Source organism: Lepus europaeus, chromosome Y (genome assembly GCF_033115175.1).
Source record: "Lepus europaeus isolate LE1 chromosome Y, mLepTim1.pri, whole genome shotgun sequence".
Taxonomy (NCBI): Eukaryota; Metazoa; Chordata; class Mammalia; order Lagomorpha; family Leporidae; genus Lepus; species Lepus europaeus.
Window position 1 is genome coordinate 2,904,606 of NC_084851.1, and position 24,382 is coordinate 2,928,987.

A 24,382-nucleotide genomic window follows, 5' to 3' on the forward strand; every position below is an offset into this window, starting at 1 on the left:
GTATACTCAGTTCTGGTGATAATAGGGGAGTCAGTGAAAAATAATTAAATTGCAGATATATTTTGAAAGTAGAGCATGTAGAATTGGAGAATACATAGAAAAAATAAATTAAATTAAAACATCATCAAGTATGACTTCCTACTTTAAGGTCGTAGACAAGAAGTAATCACTATCATGTTAAAAGGAAAAAATGTGGAAAAAATGAGAATTCAGTTTATTTTGACTTAATATTTCCTATTAAACATGAGTATAAGTTATACATCGATACAAAATGTCTATGCTTTAGTGAGAGACCAAATGGGAGAAAGTGTGAGTTTAATGACTTAGCTTCATTTATTCTTTTTTTAACTCATATGATTTTCTTTTAATATATAACAAAAAATCTTATAAACTAAGAAAAATAATGTATTTCTTTACCCATTTTTGTTACTAATAATTTTACTTTTCAAATGAACCTCTTTTAATAACATATCACTTGGAGAGAAATGTATTTTTAAAAGATTTATTTATTTGTTTGAAAGTCAAAGTTACATAGAGAGAAGAGGCAGAGGGAGAGGGAGAGGGAGAGGGAGAGGGAGAGATAGAGAGAGAGAGAGAGAGAGAGAGAGAGAGAGAGAGAGAGAGAGAGAAGAGAGGTCCTCCATCCTTGATTCACTTCCCAACTGGCTTCAACAGCTAGAGCTGTGCTGTTCTGAAGCTAGGAGTCAGAAGCTGCCTCAGGGTCTCCCACACAGGTGCAGGGGCCCAAGGACTTGGGCCATCTTCTACTGTTTTCCCAGGCCATAGCAGAGAGCTGGATTGGAAGTGGAAATGTATCTTTTTGTTTTAGGGAATTTAATTTGAATTTGCATTTATAGTCACTTGATAGGTTTTCACTTCAGTAATCAGCACTTTGAGTTAGAATAAACACTTCTAAAATTTTTCTCCTGATATTCACTTGATATTGTGGATTTTAATTTTCCAACATCATTTTGTTTAGTATCATATCTCAAGCTTAGTGAGTTTTCAAAGAATGTCAGTATTATTTCTTCTGCATTTTCTGTAGATTGAAGCTAAATAAAATATTTTTTAGAAACTACATTTAGATCTACTAGTATTACTTTGGATTTTATTTCTACTAATAATATTCTACAGTATTAAATCAAAGAGGCATTTCAAATGCAAAATAACAAAAATTTAACAAATATGGGACATAAAAATCTCACTATTTTATATCCGTTTTTGTGATCCTGAATATCTAATGTATAATTTTGTAAGTATCAATATCAGTAGTCTCGTAACAGAGAGTATTCTAAATTGTTTGGAGAATGTCAGTAGCAAAAATTAGCTGAAAGGCACAAAAAGAGAAAATGTTATGACAAATGAGTATCTCATTAATATGAAAAAAATAAAATGATCATCTAAATCATTGTCTTTTTGATGATAACACTGTTTTCTGAGGAAATAACATATCCAATTAGATATGTTTCAATATATATTTAACCAAATGTAGAATTAAATTGTAACCAGTGATGGATATTTACCTGTTAACATTTTCCATGAATATTGAATTGTACAGTCTTCTTTCTTGCTATTTGGAATAAATACCAAACTTCATTGGATTAAATCATAAGAAGAATTTGAGATAACAATGCGAACAGAGTTTGAAGAGCCTGATGGAGAAATTACAAGTGGTGTTGCATCTTTAGAAAAAGTAATAATGCAGGGGTATAAACCCCACATAAACTTTCCATTTAGCATTTTATTCTCAACTGTTGTCTATTGTGGTGAAGCCGCCTCTGCTTTGTATATGTTTGAAATGTATCGAAAGAATAATGACAAATTCTGGATGTCATTTACCATTGGCATAATTATTGTGGGAGCAATTTTGGATCAAGTTGCCTTGATGTTTTTCAACAAAGACTCAACCAGAAGTAAGGCTGTGTTCCTTTTTTTGCACATTCTTCTTTTAGGACCTATTGTGAGGTAAGTGACACTAAGAAATGATTTCCTTTGCTCTTTATAAGAGATAAACATAAATAGAAGATTAATGAGATTAACATGTAAACAATTTTTGTTTCTCTAATTAAATGTTTCCTTTTTAGTTTTGTTATTTACATTCTTCCATAGCTTCAGTATGATTGTCATTGGTAATAAGATAATGGTAGGTTTTAAAAGTACAATAGGAACAATTATTTAATTATTTGTTTATCTTCTTTATATACTTTTTATTCAATTGAAAGGCAGAGTTACATCCTTGAAATAGTAGCTGAAATTTGGAGTACTAATATGAAGTTAAAAAATCACTTTATTTCATCTGTTAATAAGCTGTTTTTTTAAAAACTTTTATTTAATAAATATAAATTTCCAAAGTACAACTTTTGGATTATAGTGGCTTCCCCCCACCCCCAAAACCTCCCTCCCACCAGCAACTATCCCATATCCTGCTCCCTCTCACATTCCACTCACATCAAGATTCATTTTCAATTATCTTTATATACAGAAGATCAATTTAGTATATACTAAGTAAAGATTTCATCACTTTGCACCCACACAGAAACACAAAGTATAAAGTACTATTTGAGTACTAGTTATACCATTAATTCACATAGTACAACACATTAAGGACAAAGATCCTACATGAGGAGTAAGTACACAGTGACTCCTGTTGTTGATTTAACAATTGACACTCTTGTTTATGGCGTCAGTAATCACCCTAGGCTCTTGTCATGAGCTGCCAAGGCTACAGAAGCCTCTTGAGTTCACCAACTCCAATCTTATCTAGACAAGGCCGTAGTCGAAGTGGAAATTCTCTCCTCCCTTCAGAGAAAGGTACCTCCTTCTCTGATGGCCCGTTCTTTCTACTGGGCTCTCACTCACAGAGATCTTTCATTTACATCCTCTTTTTCTTTTTTTTCCAGAGTGTTTTGGCTTTCCATGCCTGAGAAACTCCTATGGGCTTTTAGCCAGGTCCAAATTCCTTAGGGGCTTATTCTGAGGCCAGAGTGCTGTTTAGGACATCTGCTATTTAATGAGTCTGCTGTGTATCCCACTTCCCCTGTTGGATTGATCTCTTCTTTTTAATTCTATCAGTCAGTGTTAGCAGACACTTGTCTTGTTTATGTGATCCCTTTGACACTTAACCCATCATTATGATCAATTATGAACATATCCTGATCACTTTAACTAGTGAGAAGGCATTGGTACATGCCACCTTGATGAGATTGAATTGGAATCCCTCGGCACATAACATGTGCTGAACTGTACATCTCCTACCTCTCTTATTCCCACTCATATTTAACAGGGATCACTTTTGAGTTAAACTGTAAACACCTAAGAATAATTGTGTGTTAATTAAAGAGTTCAACCACCAGTACTAAATAGCACAAAAAATACTAAAATTGATAAAGCAATATATTGTACATCAACAGTCAGGACAAGGGCTGATCAAGTCACTGTTTCTCATAGTGTGCCTTTCACTTTAACAGGTTTCCCTTTGGTGCTCAGTTAGTTGTCACCAATCAGGGAGAACATATGCTATTTGTCTCTTTGGGACTGGCTTAGATCACTCAGCATGATGTTTTCCAGATTCCTCCATTTTGTTGTCAATGACTGGATTTCATTATTTATTTATTTATTTTTTTGACAGGCAGAGTGGACAGTGAGAGAGAGAGACAGAGAGAAAGGTCTTCCTTTGCCGTTGGTTCACCCTCCAATGGCTGCCGCGGTAGCGCGCTGTGGCCGGCGCACCGTGCTGATCCGATGGCAGGAGCCAGGTGCTTATCCTGGTATCCCATGGGGTGCAGGGCCCAAGGACTTGGGCCATCCTCCACTGCACTCCCTGGCCACAGCAGAGAGCTGGCCTGGAAGAGGGGTAACCGGGACAGGATCGGTGCCCCGACCGGGACTAGAACCTGGTGTGCTGGCGCCGCAAGGCGGAGGATTAGCCTAGTGAGCCACAGCTCCGGCCTTGGATTTCATTATTTTTGACTGCTGTATTCTATGGAGTTCAAGTCCCATAATTTCTTTATCCAGTCTACTGTTGGTGGGCATTTGGGTTGGTTCCAGGTCTTAGCTATTGTGAATTGGACTGCAATAAACCTTAAGGTGCTGACAGCTCTTTTATTTGCCAAATTAATTTCCTTTGGGTAAATTCCAAGGAGTGGGATGGCTGGGTTGTATGGTAGGGTTATATTCAGGTTTCTGAGGAATCTCCAGACAGACTTCCATAGTGGCTTTCCCAGTTTGCATTCCCACCAACAGTGGGTTAGTGTCCCTTTTTCCCTACATCCTCGCCAGCATCTGTGGTTGGTAGATTTCTGAATGTGAGCCATTCTAACTGTGGAGAGGTAAAACATTGTAGATTTATATTTCCCTGATTGCTAGTGATCTTGAACATTTTTTCATGTGTCTGTTGGGCATTTGGATTTCCTCTTTAGAAAGATGTCTGTTGAGGTCCTTGGCCCATCTCTTAAGTTTTTTGTTTTGCTGTGGAGTTTCTTTCTTTTTTTTTTTTTAACTTTTATTCAATGAATATAAATTTCCAAAGTACAGCTTATGGATTACAATGGCTTCCCCACCCCCAAACTTCCCTCCCACCTGCAACCCTCCCCTTTTCCACTCCTCTCCCTTCCATTCACATCAAGACTCATTTTCAATGCTCTTTATATACAGAAGACCATTTTAGTATATATTAAGTAAAGATTTCATCAGTTTGCCCCCAAATAGTAACACAAAGTGAAAAATTCTGTTGGAGTACTAGATATAGCATTAAATCACTATGTACAGCACATTAAGGACAGAGATCCTACATGATATTTTTTAAAAATTGATTAATTTTCTATGCAATTTCTAATTTAAAACCAAGTTTTTTTTTTCATTTTCAATTATCTTTATATACAGAAGATTGATTCAGCATATACTAAGTAAGGATTTCATCAGTTTGTACCCACACATAAACACAAAGTGTAAAAATACTGTTTCAGTACTAGTTATAGCATTAATTTACATTGGATAACACATTAAGGACAGATCCCACATGAGATGAAAGTACACAATGACTCCTGTTTTTGATTTAACAATTTGACATTCTTGTTTATGGCGTCAGTAATCTCCCTAGGCTCTAGTCATGATTTTCCAATGCTATGGAAGCCTTTAGTGTTCACCAATTTTTATCTTATTTTGATAGGGTCATAGTCAAAGTGGAAGTTCTCTCCTGCCTTCAGAGAAAGGTACCTCGTTGTTTGATGGCCCTGTTCTTTCCACTGGGATCTCACTCACAGAGATCTTTCATTTAGGTATTCTTCTTTTTTTTTTCCCAGAGTGTCTTGGCTTTCCATGCCTAAAATACTCTCATAGGCTCTTGAGCCAGATCCGAATGCCTTAAGGGCTGATTCTGAGGCCAGAGTGCTATTAGGACATCTGCTATTCTATGGGTCTGATGTGTCTCCCACTTCCCATGTTGGATCCTTCTCTCCCTTTTTGATTCTACCAGTTAGTATTAGCAGACACTAGTTTTGTTTGTGTGATCCTTTAACTCTTAGACCTATCAGTGTGATCAATTGTGAACTGAAATTGATCACCTAGATTGGTGAGATGGCATTGGTACATGCCACCTTGATTGATTGGAATCCCCTGGCACATTTCTAACTCCGCCACTTGGGGCAAGTCCAATTGAGCATGTCCCAAATTGTACATCTCCTCCCTCTCTTATTCCCACTCTTATATTTAAGAGGGATCACTTTTCAGTTAAAATGTAAACACCTAATTATAATTGTGTGTTAACTACAGAGTTCAACCACCAGTACTAGAACAAAAAAAATACTAAAATGGATAAAGTATTACATTGTATATCAACAGTCATGACAAGAGCTGATCAAGTCACTGTTTCTCATAGTGTCCATTTCACCTCAACAGGTTTCCCTTTGGTGCTCAGTTGTCACTGATCAGGGAAAATAAATGCTATTTGTCCCTTTGGGACTGGCTTAATTCACTCAGCATGATGTTTTCCAGATTCCTCGATCTTGTTGCAAATGACCAGATTTCATTGTTTTTGACTGCTGTATAGTATTCTTATGAGTTCCTTGATCTCTTTGTAGATTCTGGTTATTAATGCTTTATCAGTTGCATAGTTTGCACATATTTTTTCCCATTCTGTTGGTTGCCTCTTCATTTTCCTGACTGCTTCTTTTGCAATACAGAAATTTCCCAATTTGATGCAATTCCAGTTGTTAATTTTGGTTTGACTGTCTGTGCCTCTGAGGTCTTTTCCAAGAATCTTTGCCGTTGCCAATATCTTTTAGGGTTTCTCCAATGTTCTCTAATAATTTGATGGTGTCACATCATAAATTTAGGTCTTTATTCCATGTTGAGTGGATTTTTGTGTAAGGTGTAAGGTAGGGGTCTTGCTTTATAAGTAAGCTGTTTTTATAGATTATTAATCTAAAAAGAGTTAATTTGAATTAATTCTACATTTAGATTTCAAGGATATATTGATAATTACAGAAAAATGAATACTGCAATATAAGGCCAATTTAAGTATCATTAATGGAAAAAATAAAATTCAGTGAAAAGGGATTTTTCAGAGTCACCTGAGATAATTTAGGTTTGATTCACTATTTATCCTACGTGGAGGAAAGGCTTACAGATAAATGACAAGAAAAAAGACAACCAAAGAACAACTAAGCAAAGCCACTGACAATTTTTGAAAACATAATCTGTGAGTAGTGAAAATAAATTCTGAAAAAGTTTATATAAAAAACAAATAATGGAAAAACATGCAAAATTTTAAGAGTTTTGCACAAAAATAAACTTATCTTCAACTTAAATAACCTCAGGAAAAAATGATATTAAAAGGTAAGTTTTTTTTATTCAAAGAAATTTAAAATCAATGCATATTTTTGTCACATAGAGAATTCTCATGAAATTTTTAAAAGAAATGTTAAAATTATATGTTTCTTTATTCTAACAGGTGTTTACAGATCATTGTAAGTTATCATAAACTGGCAAAGAAAATTAACCAAGAGAAGAAAGAGACTCAGTTTAATAATGGAAGAAATATAATGCTGGAAAAAGAGACAGTTCTCTCTATGTACAGTATCTTTATGCAGTGCAAAGCTTTCAAATGCATGGCAGTGATCCAGGCCTTTTTTGGTTCTGTTCCACAATTAATTGCCCAGTCATATATCACCTTCACTATAAGAGAATGGCCTATTGGTAGAGGTAAGTTGAATTATTTGATGTTGAAAGCCTTTCTTCTTCTTTTTTTTTTGACAGGCAGAGTGGACAGTGGGAGAGAGAGACAGAGAGAAAGGTCTTCCTTTTCCATTGGTTCACTCCCCAATGGCCGCTGCAGCTGGCGTACCACACTGATCCGAAGCCAGGAACCAGGTGCTTCTCCTGGTCTCCCATGGGGTGCAGTGCCCAAGCACTTGGACCATCCTCCACTGCACTCCCAGGTCATAGCAGAGAGCTGGACAGGAAGAGGAACAACTGGAACAGAATCCAGCGCCCCAACCAGGACTAGAACCCAGTGTGCTGGAACTGCAGGCGGAGGATTAGCCTATTGACCCATGGCGCCAGCTGAAAGCCATTCTTACAAGAGTAATTAGACAATAATAATATGAAAATACAATTTGGAATGTTTGCAATTGAGTCAATAGATGAATAAAATTTCCATGAAAATTAAATACGTATATATGGATTTAAAATAAGTACATAGTTGTGAACTCCATATGTAGACTTTGATTTTTAACTTTCAATTATTTTATTCATTTTTTGCTATTATTTTAAATTTTACTTTAAACTAATTCTTTCTATGGTATTAGAATTAGCATAATTATACAACAGATACAATAAATAATTTGCCTTAATTTGTGCAGTCATTTATCCTCTTTTTTGGAGACTTATTTTTTTTACTTACTAGAAAGGTAGAGTTACAGAGAAAGAGGGAGAGACACACATACACAGAGATATCTCCCAACAACTAGTGCATTCTCAAAATGGTAACACTGGCTCAGGTTGTGTCAAGCCAAAGCCAGGAACCTGGATATAATCTAAGTCTCCATACATAGGTGCAGGGGTCCAAAGCATGTGGGCCAACCTCTGTTGCTGGCCCTTTACTATTAGCAAGGAGCTGGATTGGAAGTGGAGCAGCTGGGTGTTGAACAGGTGGCAGCTTAACCCTGTATGCCACAATGCTGGCCCCCACCTATCCTATTAACAAACAATATTTTGGAGGGTATTTTTATTTTTGCTCATGGCAAAATGTTGATACCTACTTCTACTTGAAAATTATGAGTTTCATGAATTTCAAATTCTTCAAACACTATATAGCTTATGAAAACATTTAATACATATATGATCATTATATTCTGGCTTATATATTTAATGTTAAATGGTGTAGTAATGCATACTGTGATTTTATAGAATTCCTCCTAATGATGATAACTTATAGAAATATCTTTAGCTTCCTTTTAATTTTGAGAAGTTTAAATAACTTTTATCAATTTTATTTATTTATTAATCAGAAATCTTTGGTAGGATTCATAATTAGTAGAAAATTTTACTTACTTTCCAAAGATATATTGAATATTACATATAGTTTAAACATTTTTATTTATATAAGGTAAACAAATCTAATGTATTTCATATTATACAGAATTAGGAACATAGAGAGACTTCCTACCCTAATATCCCTCTTGCACACAATCCCACACTCCCTTATTTTTCTTATTTTTTCAATCTAATTTTTACAGTGATGTACTTTTAGTTTATTTTGCAATCATAAAGCTTAACCCTCCACTAAGTAAAGAATTCAACAAATGGTATGAAAAAGAAAAAAAGACACTGTTCCTCAACAGTAGAGATAAAGACCATAACAATAATCAAATCTCAATATTGAATTTAGTTGAAATACATTACATTATTTGTACACTATTAGTTACCACAGATCAAGGAAAACAAATGCTTTGTATTTTTAGGATTGGCTAATTCTACTAATAATATTTGTTTCCAGGTGCATATATTTTGGTGCAAAAGATAGTACTTCATTCATTTTTCATGACTGAGTGATATTCCATAGTATGTGTATATCACATTTCCTTCACCTAGTCAATGGCTAATGGACATCAAGGTTGATTCTATATTTTAGTTATTGTAAATTGAGCTGCAATAAACCTGGATAGAGATAACTTATCTGCCAATATAATTTCATTTGGGTTAATTCCTAGGATTGGAATGGCTGAGTCACATGGTGGCTCTATTTTCAGATTTTTGAAGAATCTTCATAGTTTCACATAACTGTATCAGTCTACATTACCAAAGTGGATTAGAGTGCCCTTTCCCTCACAGCCTCATCACATTTACTGTTTTTCATTTATTTCACCCCATTTAGACCGGGGTGAGGTAGAAACTTCATTGTGGTTTTGATTTGCAATTTCCTGATGGCAAGTGATCTTGAGAATTTTTTCGTGTGTGTGTGTCTGTTAGCCAATTAAATTTTCTCTCCTGAAAACTGCCTATTCAACAACTCCTTTGCCCATTTCTTAACTGGATTGTTTATTTTGTTGTTGTTCAGTTTCTTAACTCTGTAGATTCTGGATATTCATCCTTTATAAGTTGCAGGGTTTTGCAAATATTTCTCCCATTCTGTTTGTTGTCCCTTCACTTTGTTTACTTGGAGTATAGAAGCTTCTTTTTTTTATTTTTTAACTTTTATTTAATGAATATAAATTTCCAGTATACAGCTTATGGATTACAATGGCTTCCCCTTCCCATAACTTCCCTCCTACCCGCAACCCTCCCCTCTCCCGCTCCCTCTCCCCTTCCATTCACATCAAGATTCATTTTCAATTCTATTTATATACAGAAGATCAATTTAGTATAAAATACTTCAACAGTTTGCACCCACATAGAAACACAAAGTGAAACATACTGTTTGAGTACTAGTTATAGCATTAAATCAAAATGTACAGTACATCAAGGATAGAGATCCCACATCAGGAGCAAGCGCACAGTGGCTCCTGTTGTTGACCCAACAAATTGACACTCTAGTTTATGGCGCCAGTACCACCCTAGGCTGTCGTCATGAGTTGCCAAGGCTATGGAAGCCTTCCAAGTTCCCCGACTCTGATCATATTTAGACAAGGTCATAAAAGACAGGGTGAGGATAGTAACCAATGATCCTAAGAGTGGCCTTAACCAGGTCTGAACAATTATACAGCATTAAGTGGGGAAGAGGACCATCAGTACACACAGGTTGGGAGTAGAGCCATTGGTGGTAGAGTAGAGGTTATGATTACAAAGGAATGAGGCTCAAGTGCACTAGACAGGGTCTAGAACAAAGGACAGAGTCATTATTAGAGGAGCTAAGAAAGGTGCTGTCTAAGCTACAAGTAATTTTTCTGATTGAGAGGCAAATAGAACCTGATAGAAGGGGCTTCATAATAATCTGTTGGGTTTTAGGCCTTGTAAGTTAAGAGGCCCAGACCTATCTATCTCTTCACATGGGGTATATCCTAAGGGAGGTGTGAACCTCCTAGGGGAAGGCACTCTGTTGACTTTCATTACTTGGCTGGCCTGGGAGGAGAGCTGGCCAGGTAAAGGCAGGGGGCATCTCTAACAAGAAATTTACAGTTCTGCCTGCAATGTTGCTGACCCTACTTCACCATACCCTCAGCTGCAGTGGTCACTTTGGAAGTTGGGCTGAGTGAAGGGCTTTTCAGCTTGGAGCCAATAAGATCTGTGGCTCTGACCTGGGCATCCTTCGATTCCAGGGCAGGTCCATTTCCAGTGATCCAACTCTTGGCAGAGCTGCCAGGGTTCTTCACAAGCTGACTTCTGCTGAAGCCCAGGCTTACCACATTGAAAGCCACTGCAGTGGACTGGCCTGTTGGGTCTGCTTGAGGGCAGATCACTGCACAGATCAGCCATTAATAGGCCTGCCACCCATTGCTTCTGATGCCTAGCTTTCTTTTCCTCCTGGTTTGTGTTAAAGCAGACCAGAGGATGCAAGTCAAGGGAGTGCCCGTGTCCCATCTTTAATCTTCGGTGGCCTGAACTACAAGTCTATAGTCACAGGCATGTTCTGTAGTAGTTTTTCTAAGGTAGACAATGCCCATGAGGAAAATTATATTCTCACTTTAAAACTTTTTTCCCTTTGGTCTGAAAGGGAGGTTTTTTTTTTCTACTTACTGTATACTTCGCTGATGGCGATGTGAATCTAGCTATGAGATTATTAGTTAAGTTCTTATTTTGGCTATGCTATTACAGAAAAATGTCAGCCATCTCTTATAAGGTCTAAAGATTAAATTGTGCGTCCCACAGATTCCTTCATAATAGAATTAGTTCCCTACCTTGAAGAGAATAGAGAAGTGAAAGAACAAGTTGGGCTTAGAATAGAGAAATGAGGGAGCAAGTCCTAGATCACTTGCTGACAATAGCAATATTACATGAATACTTAGCAAACCGTTTCAACCCTTAGATAAGAACTTAATAAAACATTTACCGGAAGGTCCAATGCCTTCTATAAATTTTAAGAATCATGTATTTGAAAACACGTCTTAAATATCTAACATGGTGTAGTTTGTTTAACCAGTAAACTTAAGCACAACCATCTAAAATGCTTTTAGTTTCTTTCTACCAACAAGTTTAAAACATATGATACACAGATTCAGGTCATACAAATTAAAATGTATCTTTGATTGATTTTAGCAGCTTAAATTTATGGACAATCTTATCTAAAAGCCATTTAAAATAAAACTCTTAATAAAATTTCCCCATGTGGACATACAATATGTACACACATATAACATAGCATAATAGACCAATATCAAAATCCAAAATATCTGGTTGAAATAAGATTCCTTAAAATCATGACATAACATAGACCAAATCTGATCATTGTAACAAGGTGATTATTCAAGTCTTTGAAAATAAGCACATAGTTAAATAACCCATAGCTCTTCATCTCCTCCCTCTCTTTTTCCACTCTTAGATTTAACAGGGATCACTAATCAGTTAAAATTTCAACACCTAAGAATAATTGTGTGTTAATTACTGAGTTCAACCAATAGTACTAGAACCACAACAACAACAACAAATAGTAAAAAGGATAAAGTATTACATTGTACATCTAAAGTCAGGACAGGAGCTGATCAGTTCACTGTTGCTTATAGTGTCCATTTCACTTAACAGGTTTCCCCTTTGGCGCTCAGTTGTCACCGATCAGGGAAAACAAATGATATTTGTCTCTTTGGGACTGGCTTAATTCACTCAGCATGATGTTTTCCAGATTGCTCCATCTTGTTGCAAATGACTGGGTTTCGTTGTTTCTTACTGCTGTATAGTATTCTATGGAGTACATGTCCCATAATTTCTTTATCCAGTCTACTGTTGGTGGGCATTTGGGTTGGTTCCAGGTCTTAGCTATTGTGAATTGAGCTGCAATAAACATTAATGTGCAGATGGCTTTTTTATTTGCCAAATTAATTTCCTTTGTGTAAATTCCAAGGAGTGGAATGGCTGGGTTGTATGGTAGGGTTATGTTCAGGTTTCTGAGGAATCTCCAGACAGACTTCCATAGTGGCTTAACCAGTTTGCATTCCCACCAACAGTGAGTTAGTGTCCCTTTTTCCCCACATCCTCTCCAGCATCTGTTGTTGGTCGATTTCTGAATGTGAGCCATTCTAACCGGGGTGAGAAGGAACCTCATTGTGGTTTTGATTTGCATTTCTCTGCTTGCTAGTGATCTTGAACATTTTTTCATGTGTCTGTTGGCCATTTGGATTTCCTCTTTCGAAAAATGTCTATTGAGGTCCTTGGCCCATCTCTTAAGTGGGTTGTTTGTTTTGTTGTTGTGGATTTTCTTGATTTCTTTGTAGATTCTGGTTATCAATCCTTTATCTGTAGTATAGTTTGCGAATATTTTTTCCCATTCTGTTGGTTGCCTCTTCACTTTCCTGACTGTTTCTTTTGAAGTACAGAAACTTCTCAATTTGATACAATCCCAAATGTTAATTTTGGTTTTGACTGCCTGTGCTGTTGGAGTATTTTCCAGGAAGTCTTTGCCTGTGCCTATATCTTGCAGGGTTTCTCCAATGCTCTCTAATAATTTGATGGTTTCGGGTCGTAGATTTAAGTCTTTAATCCATGTTGAGTGAATTTTTGTGTAAGGTGATAGGTATGGGTCTTGCTTCAAGCTTCTGCACGTGGAAATCCAATTTTCCCAGCACCATTTATTGAATAGACTGTCCTTATTCCAGGGATTAGATTTGGATAGTGGTCAAATATAAGTTGGTTGTAGATGTTTGGATTGATTTCTGGTGTTTCTATTCTGTTCCATTGGTCTATCCATCTGTTTCTGTACCAGTACCATGCTGTTTTAATAACAACGGCCCAGTGGTATGTCCTAAAATCAGGTATTGTGATGCCTCTGGCTTTGTTTTTACTGTACAAGATTGCTTTAGCAATTCGAGGTCTTCTGTGTCTCTATATGAATTTCAGCATCATTTTTTCCAGATCTGAGAAGAAGGTCTTCGGGATCTTGATGGGTATTGCATTGAATGTATAAATTGCTTTTGGGAGAATAGACATTTTGATGATATTGATTCTTCCAATCCATGAGCATGGAAGATTTCTCCATTTTTTGGTATCCTCTTCTATTTCTTTCTGTAAGGTTTTGTAGTTTTCATCGTAGAGATCTTTAACGTCTTTGGTTAAGTTTATTCCAAGGTATTTGATTGTTTTTGTAGCTATTGTGAATGGGATTGATTTGAGAAGTTCTTCCTCAGCCGTGGCATTTCCTGTGTATACAAAGGCTGTTGATTTTTGTGCATTGATTTTATATCCTGCTACTTTGCCAAACTCTTCGATGAGTTCCAGCAGTCTCTTAGTAGAGTTCTTTGGGTCCCCTAAATAAAGAATCATATCATCTGCAAAGAGGGATAGTTTGAGTTCTTCCTTCCCAATTTGTATCCCTTTAATTTCTTTTTCTTGCCTAATATCTCTGGCCAAAACTTCCAGAACTATATTGAATAGCAGTGGTGAGAGTGGGCATCCCTGTCTGGTACCAGATTTCAGTGGAAATGCTTCCAACTTTTCCCCATTCAATAGGATGTTGGCCGTGGGTTTTTCATATATTGCTTTGATTGTATTAAGGAATGTTCCTTCCATACCCAGTTTGCTTAGAGTTTTCATCATGAAAGGGTGTTGTATTTTATCAAATGCTTTCTCTGCGTCTATTGAGAGAATCATATGGTTTTTCTTCTGCAGTCTGTTAATGTAGTGTATTATGTTGATTGTTTTGCGAATGTTGAACCATCCCTGCATACCGGGGATGAATCCCACTTGGTCTGGGTGGACGATCTTTCTGATGTTTTGTTGCATTCTATTGGCCAGAATTTTATTGAGTATTTTTGCATCTATGTTTATCAGGGATATTGGTCTGTAATTCTCTTTCAATGCTGCATCTTTTTCTTTCTTATGAATTAAGGTGATGGTGGCTTCATAGAAAGAATTTGGGAGGATTCCCTCTTTTTCGATTGCTCTGAATAGTTTGAGAAGAATTGGAGTTAGTTCTTCTCTAAATGTCCGGTAGAACTCAGCAGTGAATCCATCTGGCCCTGGGCTTTTCTTTGTTGGGAGGGCCTTTATTACTATTTCAATTTCTGTGTCAGTTATTGGTCTGTTTAGGTTTTCTATGTCTTCCTGGCTCAATTTAGGGAGGTTGTATGTGTCCAAGAATCTGACCATTTCTGATAGATTTCCCTGTTTGCTGGCATACAAGTCCTTGTAGTAATTTCTGATGATTCTTTTTATTTCTGTGGCGTCTGTTGTTACGTTTCCCATTTCATCTCTGATCCTATTGATTTGGGTCTTTTCTCTTCTTTTTTTTAGTTAGTTGGGCCAATGGGGTGTCAATTTTGTTTATTTTTTCAAAAAACCAGCTCCTCGTTTGGCTGATTTTTTGTAATGTTTTTTTGGATTCAATCCTGTTGATTTCTTCTCTGATTTTAATTATTTCTCTTCTCCTACTGGGTTTGGGTTTGGTTTGCTGCAGATTTTCTAGATCCTTGAGATGACTTGAAAGCTCATCTATTTGGTGCCTCTCCAATTTCTTGATGTAGGCACCTATTGATATAAACTTTCCTCTTAACACTGCTTTTGTTGTATCCCATAGGTTTTGGTATGTTGTGCTGTTATCCTCATTTACTTCCAGAAAATTTTTGATTTCTCTTTTAATTTCTTCTATGACCCATTGTTCATTCAGGAGCATGTTGTTCAATCTCCATGTGTTTGCACGTGCTCTAGGGATTCCTGAGTTGCCAATTTCCAATTTCATTCCTTTGTGGTCTGAGAAGCTGCATGGTATGATTCTAATTCTTTTGAATTTGCTGAGACTTGCTTTATGGCCTAGTATGTGGTCAATCCTAGAGAGGGTTCCATGTACTGCTGAGAAGAATGTAAAGTCCTTAGATGTAGGATGAAATGTTCTGTAGATATCTGTTAGATCCATTTGGGCTATAGTGTCGTTTAAATCTACTGTCTCCTTGTTGATCTTCTGTCCTGTTGATCTGTCTATCTCTGAGAGTGGAGTATTGAAGTCCCCCAGTACTATTGTATTGGGGTCTAAGTCTCCCTTTAAGTCCCTTAACAAGTCTTTTAAATGAGCTGGTGCCCTGTAATTAGGTGCATATACGTTGATAATCGTTATATCTTCCTGTTGAATGGATCCCTTAATCATTAAATAGTGCCCCTCTTTGTCTCTCCTAACAGTTTTTGTGGTAAAGTTTATGTTGTCCGATATTAAGATGGCTACGCCCGCTCTCTTTTCATTTCTGTTGGCGTGGTATATCTTTTTCCAGCCTTTCACTCTCAGCCTGTATGGATCATTGTTGGATAGATGGGTATCTTGTAAGCAGCAAAAGGATGGGTTTTGTTCCTTAACCCAATCAGCCAATCGGTGTCTTTTAACTGGACAGTTCAAGCCATTAACATTCAATGTGACTATTGAGAAGGAGTAACTTTGCCCTGCCATTAGCCAAAGATACTTTCTAATATATGGTTTGAGATTCCTGTGATTTTTTGGTGTGAGGTTTCCTTCCTTTACCTTCCTTCATATTGGTTACCGTGTTTCTGTGTTTCTGTATGTAACACATCTTTAAGCATCTTTTGCAGGGCTGGACGAGTGGCGACAAATTCTTTCAATGTCTGTTTGCTGTGAAAGGTCTTTATTTCACCTTCATTCATAAATGAGAGCTTTGCAGGATATAATATTCTGGGCTGGCAGTTTTTCTCTCTTAGCACCTGGGCTATGTCTCGCCATTCTCTCCTAGCTTGTAGGGTTTCTGAAGAGAAGTCAGCTGTGAGTCTAATTGGAGATCCTCTGAGAGTAATCTGGCGTTTCTCTCTTGCACATTTTAGGATCTTTTCTTTGTGTTTCACTGTGGTGAGTTTGATTACGACGTGTCGTGGTGAGGATCTCTTTTGGTCATGTTTATTAGGGGTTATGAGCTTCCTGTACTAGGATGTCTCTGTCTTTCTCCAAACCTGGGAAATTTTCTGCTAGTATCTCACTAAAAAGGCCTGCTAATCCTTTCTCTCTCTCCATGCCTTCAGGTACTCCTAGAACTCGAATGTTGGGTTTTTTAAGAGTATCCTGTAGATTCCTGACAGTATTTTTTAGATTTCTGATTTCTTCTTCTTTTCTTTGATTTGATTGTTTCCTTTCCTGTTCTCTGTCTTCTAAGTCTGATATTCTCTCTTCTGCTTCGCCCATTCTGTTTTTAAGACTCTCTAATGTGTTTGTCATTTGATCTATTGAATTCTTCATTTCATTAAGATTTCTCGTCACTATCACCATTTCTTGTTCCACTAGTTGTTTCATTTCATTTTGATTCCTCCTTAATATTTCATTTTCACGAGTGAGAGTTTCTACCTTGTCCATTATGGATTTCTGTAGTTCAAGAATTTGTTTTTGAGAACTTCTTAATGTTCTTATCAATTTTTTGAGATCTGCTTCTTGTATTTCTTCAATCTCCTCATCTTCATAATCTTGAATTGGGGTCTCTTTTTCATTTGGGGGTGTCATAGTGTCTTCCTTGTTCTTGTTAGCTTGGTTTTTGCATTTGTTGTTTGGCATGTTGGAGTTATTTGGTTTCTTCACTGTGGTGTTTTTTCTTGTTACACTATGGCTCTATATTAAGTGGACTGTCTGCTTTCAGTGGTGCCTTAGAGGCTTGAGATGAGCGTGGACTGAGAGCTGTGTTTGGTTCCTCAGGGCTGAGGGTGTGTCAAAGATGACACTCCCAGGTTAGGTGTGGTAAATCTCTCTCTTTTTTGATTCAAAAGGGAAGTAATTCCGCACAGCTGAACGTAATTGGAGGTAGTTATCAGGCAAATGATATACCCACAGGAGCCAGAGATCGGAAGCTGTTTCCCATGGAACACACAGGCAATCTCTGCTGCCCTCAGTGTGGGCTCCAATTCTCCTGCAATCTCCCACTGGGTTGCCAAGTTAGATGCTAATCTCCTGTTATTTCACCCCTCCCCCCAGAGTCAGATTTTTCTGCTAGGCTCAGGGCTGGTGCAGACCTGAGGTCGCCCTGCTTATGACGTATGTCCAAAATGGCGCCTGCTCTGTCTTGCTCGCCTTTGAGAGGTGAGCAGAGAGAGAGAAACTTGTGTCCGTATCGGTCGCTTTTTTTATTTTTTTCCTCTCTCTCTTCTAGTTAGCCTGGTGAACTTTTCCCCACGGAGTTTCAAGCCTCGTTCCCTCTAGCCTCCTCTTTCCGCTTGCCCGCTGGTATCTCAGGCTATTGAGGTTCGGCTCAACTCGCGTTCCAGCGCTGGTGTGTTGAGTCTGTTGCTGGTGTCCCGAACTTGGGCTCTCACGCTCTCCACGCAGGTCCACTGTGAATTACTAGTTCCGGAAGAGTTTCCTATGCTGTTTCATCCCCTACTCTTCCTTGACCCTGCAGTATCTCCACTTATATTCACCTGTCTCTCTCTCCGGACTAATAGTTTGCTCTCTGCCTATTCCGCCATCTTGCCGCTCTCTCAGAAGCTTCTTAATTTGATATAATCCCATTTGCTTATTTTTGCTTTGACTGCCTATGCTTCTGAGGTCTTTCCAGTCTTTCCCTATGGCAAATTCTTGAAGAGTTTTTTTTTAGTAATTTGATGTTATTAGGTATTTGATATGATTTGATTTGATTTGATTTGATTTGATTTGATTTGGGTCTTTGATCCATTTTGAGTAGATTTTTGTGTAACATATAAGGTAGGAGTCTTGCTTCATACTTTTGCATTCAGAGATTCAGTTTTTTCAGGAACATCTGTTGAAGAGACCATACTTTCTCTAGGAATTGATTTTATCTCCTTTGTCAAAAAATATTTGGTTGTAGATGTGTGGATTGATTTCTGGGATTTCTATTCTAGTCCATTTTTCTGAACATCTATTTTTGTGCCAATGTCAGGCTTTTTTTTTTTTTTTTGCCAAGTTGTATATCATGAAATCTGGAATTGTGTTACCTCTATTTTATTTTGTTTTTTAAAATTGATTTAGATAGTCAAGATCTCTTGTGTTTTGTATTTCCTTGTGAATTTTAGCATCACTTCTTCTAACTCTGAGAATAACGTTGTTGGTGTTTTTATTGGAATCACTAAATCTATAAATTACTTTGAGTAGTATGGACATTTTGATGATTTTAATTCTTAAATTCCATAAAGATGGAAGGTTTTTTTCATTTTTGTGTCTTATTTTTCTTTAATTTTATATAGTTTTCACTGTAGATATTCACCTAGTTGATCAAATTTATTCCAAGATATTTAAATTTTTTGTACAGTCTGTGAATGGTATTGATCTCACAAGTTCTTTCTCAGGCAAGGTATTATCTGAATATACAAAGGCTATTGAGTTTTTTTAGGTAATTTTATATCCTGCAACTTTATTGAACTTTTTAATGAGTTCCCATAGTATTTTAGTGGAGTCATTTTGTTATCTTATAGATAGGATCTTGTCATCTGTAAACAGGGATAATTTGACTTTATTTTCTGATTTGTATAATTTTGATTTATTTTTCTTACCTAATGGTTCTGGCTAAAACTTCCAGGACTTATTGAGTAGGAATTGTTGAAATTGGCATTCTTTTCTGGTTCCAGATGTCAGTGGAAATATGTCCAGCTTTTTACCGTTCAATAAGGTGCTGGCTTTGGGTTTCCTGTGTATTGCCTTGGTTGTTATAAGGAATGCTCCTTTGTACCCAATTTATTTAAAGTTTTTATCATTAAATGATGTTTATTTTATCAAATAATTTCTCTGCATCTATTGAGATAACTATGTGGTGTTTTCAAATTGACAATGTGATGTGTCACATCTAGGGATCTGCATAATTTTAATTAAATTTGAAAATTTATATAAGTGGATCAAATTTCACACATATAAAATACAGCTTTTTAAAAAAAGATTAATTATTTATTTATTTGAGAAGCAGAGTTCTAGAGAGTGAGAGGGAGACAGGGAGAGAGAAAGGTCTTCCATCCTCTGGTTCACTCCCCAATTGGCTACAATGGCTGGAGCTGAGCCAATTCAAATCCAGGAAATAGGAGCTACCTTCAGGTCTTATCATGTGGGAATAGGGGCCTAAACACTTGGGCCATCCTCTACCACTTCCCCAGGCCATAGCAGAGAGCTGGATCAGAAGTGGAGGACTAGAACCAGCACCCATATGTGGTGCTAGTGCCACATGTGGAGGATTAACCTACTGTATCACAGTGCCAGCTCCCATATAGTTTTAAGAATATAATACACTTCCCACCCCATCCTCTCTCACTCCATCACTCTCACTTTTCCTCTCCAGCTTCTCTTGTTTTTCTTTTTAATTTTTGTGACAATATACTTTTTTTCCTTTGAGAACAAGTTTATCATTAATTGTAGAAGCACCTTAGGAAATAAGCAATGACATTGGACACTTAGGCTTATCTAAAACTTATGATATATAAGAATATCATCTACTAAATACAGAAATAAAGTAAGTCTTTAAGAACAAGTTTTACTATTAGCTCTCATAATACAATTCTTTGAGGACAGAGGTACTGCATGGAAAGTTAGTGCACAGTAACTCTTGTTGTTTAACAATTAACACTCTTATGTATGACATCAGTGATCACTTAGGTTCTTGACATGAGCTGTCTAGGCTATGGAAGACTTCTGTATCCACAATCTCCTTCAGTATTTAGAGTAGGCTATAAGCAAAGTGGAAGTTCTCTCCTCCCTTCAGAGAAAACTATATCCATATATATATATACACATATATATATGTATATTTCTATATGTATATTCTATCTATCTATATATATATCCTTCTATTCTATATAAAAGTATATCCTTCTATAATGACTACTTTTTTCCATAAGAGTCTCTCCCAGAGATCCTTCATGAAGGACATTTTTCCTCCAATGTCTTGGCTTTCTATGCTTGCAGTGCTCTTGGTGGGCTTTTCAGCCAGAACAGAATGCATTATTTAGGGCTGATTCTGAGATCAGAGTGCTACTTTAAGCATTGTTTCTCTAAGAGCTGACTGTGAGGACTGCTTCTCATGTTGGAGTTTCATGCCCTTTGAATCCTATTATTATTACCAAACACTTAATCATATTTGTATGATCTCTTTAACACTTAATACTATCTATATGGTCACCTTAACATTTAATTGTATCAATATGACCACTTAACACTTGAAAAGCTTTTTTAAAATTTTTATTTCATGAATGCATTTTTCATAGGTAGAACTTTAGAAATATAGTGGTTCTTTCCCCCATACCCATCCTCCCACCCTGATTCCCATCAGACCTCCATTTCCCTTTCTCATCTACTTCTTCATTATGGTTCATTTTTAGTTTGATTATACAGAGAGAGGACAAACTCCATGTTAAGTACAGATTTCAAAACTTTGCACCCACCCCTGCACACACACAGAGCATATTGAGTACAATTTGAGAACAAAATTTGCAGTAGTTTCTCATAGGACAGTTCATTAAGGATGGAGTTTCTACATGGGGAGTAAGGACTTCTATTGTTCTATTAATAATGAAGACTCTTATTTATGACATCGGTGATCACCCATGGCTCTTGCTATGGGCTGCCAAGGTTAAAAAGCCTTTTGGAGGCTTCCATAGCCTTGGCAACTCATGACTAGAGCCTAGGGAGATTACTGACACCATAAACAAGAGTGTCAAATTGTTAAGTCAACAACAGGAGTCCCTGTGTACTTACTCCTCATGTGGGATCTGTCCTTAATGTGTTGTCCAATGTGAAGTAATGCTATAACTAGTACTGAAACAGTATTTTTATACCTTGTGTTTCTGTGTGGGTGCAAAGTGATGAAATCTTTACTTAGTATATACTGAATCAATCTTCTGTATATAAAGATAATTGAAAATAAATCTTGATGTGAATGGAATGGGAGAGGGAGTGGGAGATGGGAGGGGCGTGAATGGGAGGGAAGTTATGGGGGGGAAGCCATTGTAATCCATAAACTGTACTTTGGAAATTTATATTTACTAAATTAAAAAAAATAAATCTAGAGAAAAAAAAGCCTTTTGGGACCATAGACTATAAGTATTTGGAAATGACCTAAACAAAGTGGAAGTCTCTCCTCCATTCAGAGAAAAATACATCCTTCACTTATGACCCCTTTTTTCCCCTGAAGGCTCACAGATCCTTCTTATAGGATAATTTTTTGCCACAGAATCTTGGCTTTCCATGCCTGAAATGCTCTCACAGGCCTTTCAGCCAGACCAGGATGCCTTAAGGGTTGATTCTGAGGTCAGAGCATTATTTATAGGAAATTTCATTCTAGGAATCTGCTGTGTGGACTTCTTCCCATATGGACATTCTCTCATTTTTAATTCTATTATTGTTAGCAGGGACTTGATTTCATTTATATGATCATTTTTTACACTAACACCTATCTATATGTTGACTTTAACATTTAATATGGTCATTTTAACAGTTAAGATGACTTTTATAGTACCGACTCTGATGGGTTTGGAGTCCCATGACAAGTTTTTAGGCTGTACCCTTAGATACAAGTCTGTAGGACTGTATGTAGAACTATACAGCTTTCCAGTTATAGACTCTCTCTCTTATTGTCCCTCTTTTTTTTTACTGGGATATTTTTCCCATTCAGTTAGTTTACATATGATTAACTCTTATGTTATATAAAGAGTTCAACATATAGTATGAAGGAGAGAAAAATAAAGGAAAGAAAAGGATATACAAAATAAAAAAGTAACAATAACAAAGTGTCCCTTGACAGTCAGGACAAGGCCTATTTAAGATATTGATTCTAAAAGTGTCAATTTCACTTCTATAACTTTCATTTTAGGAATGCTATTCTCACAAATCAGGGAGAACATATGACATTTGTCTCCTTGCGATTTTGGTGTAAGGTGTAAGGTGTAAGGTAGAGGTCTTGCTTCATACTGCTACATGTGGAAATCTGGTTTTCCCAGCACCATTTGTTGAAGAGGCTTTCCCTGTTCCAGGGCTTGGTTTTAGCTCGTTGGTCAAATATAAGTTGGCTGTAGATGTGTGGATTGATTTCTGGTGTTTTCCATTCTGTTCCATTGGTCTATTCCATCTGTTTATGTACCAAAACCAGGGTGTTTAGATTTTAACTGCTTGGTAGTATGTCTTGAATTCTGTTATTGTGATACCTCAAGCTTTGTTTTTGTTGTACAAGATTGCTTTAGTTATTCGAGGTCTCCTGTTCCTAAATATGAATTTTTTTGACAGGCTGAGTTAGATAGTGAGAGAGAGAGAGAAAGAGAAAGAAAGACAGAGAGAAAGGTCTTCCTTTTCCATTGGTTCACCCCCCAGATGGCCGCTGTGGCCGGCGCACTGCACTGATCCTAAATCAGGAGCCAGGTGCTTCCTCCTGGTCTCCCATGTGGGTGCAGGGCCCAAGCACTTGGGCCATCCTCCACAGCCCTCCCGGGTCACAGCTGAGAGCTGGACTGGAAGAGGAGCAACTGGGACAGAATCCAGTGCCCCAGCTGGGACTAGAACCCAGGGTGCCAGAACCGCAGATGGAGGATTAGCCTAGTGAGCTGTGGTACCTGCCCTAAATATGAATTTCATCATCATTTTTTCCAGATCTGAAAAAATGTCTTTAGTATTTTGATTGATATAGCATTGAATCTGTCAATGCTTTTGGATGTATGGACATTTTGATGATATTGATTCTTCCAATCCATGAAATGGCAGATTTTCCATTTTCTTGTATTATTTCTTTCTTTGATGTTTGAAATTCTCATCATAGAGATCTTTGACAGCCCATGTAAACTTTAATCCAAGATACTTTATATTATTTGTCATTGTTGTGAATGCATTGATCTTAGAAATTCTTTCTCAGCCATGGCATTGTCTGTGTATACAAAGGCTGTTAATTTATTTGTATTGTACCCTAGTATTTCCAAACTCTTTTTCTTTTTTTTTCTATTTTTTTTTTATTTTTGACAGGCAGAGTGGACAATGAGAGAGAGACAGAGATAAGGTCTTCCTTTTGCCGTTGGTTCACCCTCCAATGGCCGCCGCGGTAGCGCGCTGCGGCCGGCGCACCATGCTGATCCGATGGCAGGAGCCAGGTGCTTATCCTGGTCTCCCATGGGGTGCAGAGCCCAAACACTTGGGCCATCCTCCACTGCCCTCCCGGGCCACAGCAGAGAGCTGGCCTGGAAGAGGGGTAACCGGGACAGGATCGGTGCCCCGACCGGGACTAGAACCTGGTGTGCCGGCGCCGCAAGGCGGAGGATTAGCCTGTTGAGCCACGGCGCCGGCCTAAACTCTTTTTCTTAAATAATTATTTATTTTAAAGTCAGAGTTACACACATAGAAAAGAGGCAGAGAGAGAGAGAGAAGTATTCCATTCTCTGGTTCACTCCCTAGATGGCATCAATGGCTGGAACTGCAACAATCCAAAGCCAGAAGCCAGGAGTTTCTCTAGATCTCAAATGTGTGTGCAAGGGCCCAAGATCTTGGCCATTTTGTACTTCTTTTCCAGGCCATAATAGAAAGCTGGACAGAAAGTGGAGCATCTGAGACTTGAATTGGCACCCATATAAGATGCCAGCACTGCTAGTGACTACTTTACTCACTATGCCACACTGCCAGCCCTAACTCTTCTATGAGTTCCAATAGTTTCTTAGTGTCTTTTGCATCCCCTATATACAGAATCATGTCATCTGCAAATAGTGATAGTTTGACTTATTCCTTTGCAATTTGTATCTCTTGATTTCTTTTTCTTGCCTAAGGGCTCTGGCTAAAAATTCCAGGACTGTATTTAATACCATTGGTGAGAATGGATACCCCAGTCTGGTACTGGATTTCAGTGGAGATGCCTCC

General features: G+C 37.4%; 1 protein-coding gene across 1 annotated transcript in view; it reads left to right on the forward strand.

The window, feature by feature from the left end:
* The first annotated feature begins 1,630 nt into the window (after positions 1-1,630).
* XKR3 (XK related 3) overlaps positions 1,631-24,382 on the forward strand; it is a 40,696-nt gene continuing 17,944 nt past the window's right edge. Inside the window, exons 1-2 of the mRNA XM_062184643.1 lie at positions 1,631-1,965; positions 6,950-7,200. Coding sequence (XP_062040627.1) covers positions 1,631-1,965; positions 6,950-7,200 — 586 coding nt within the window. The remainder of the gene's footprint in view (positions 1,966-6,949; positions 7,201-24,382) is intronic.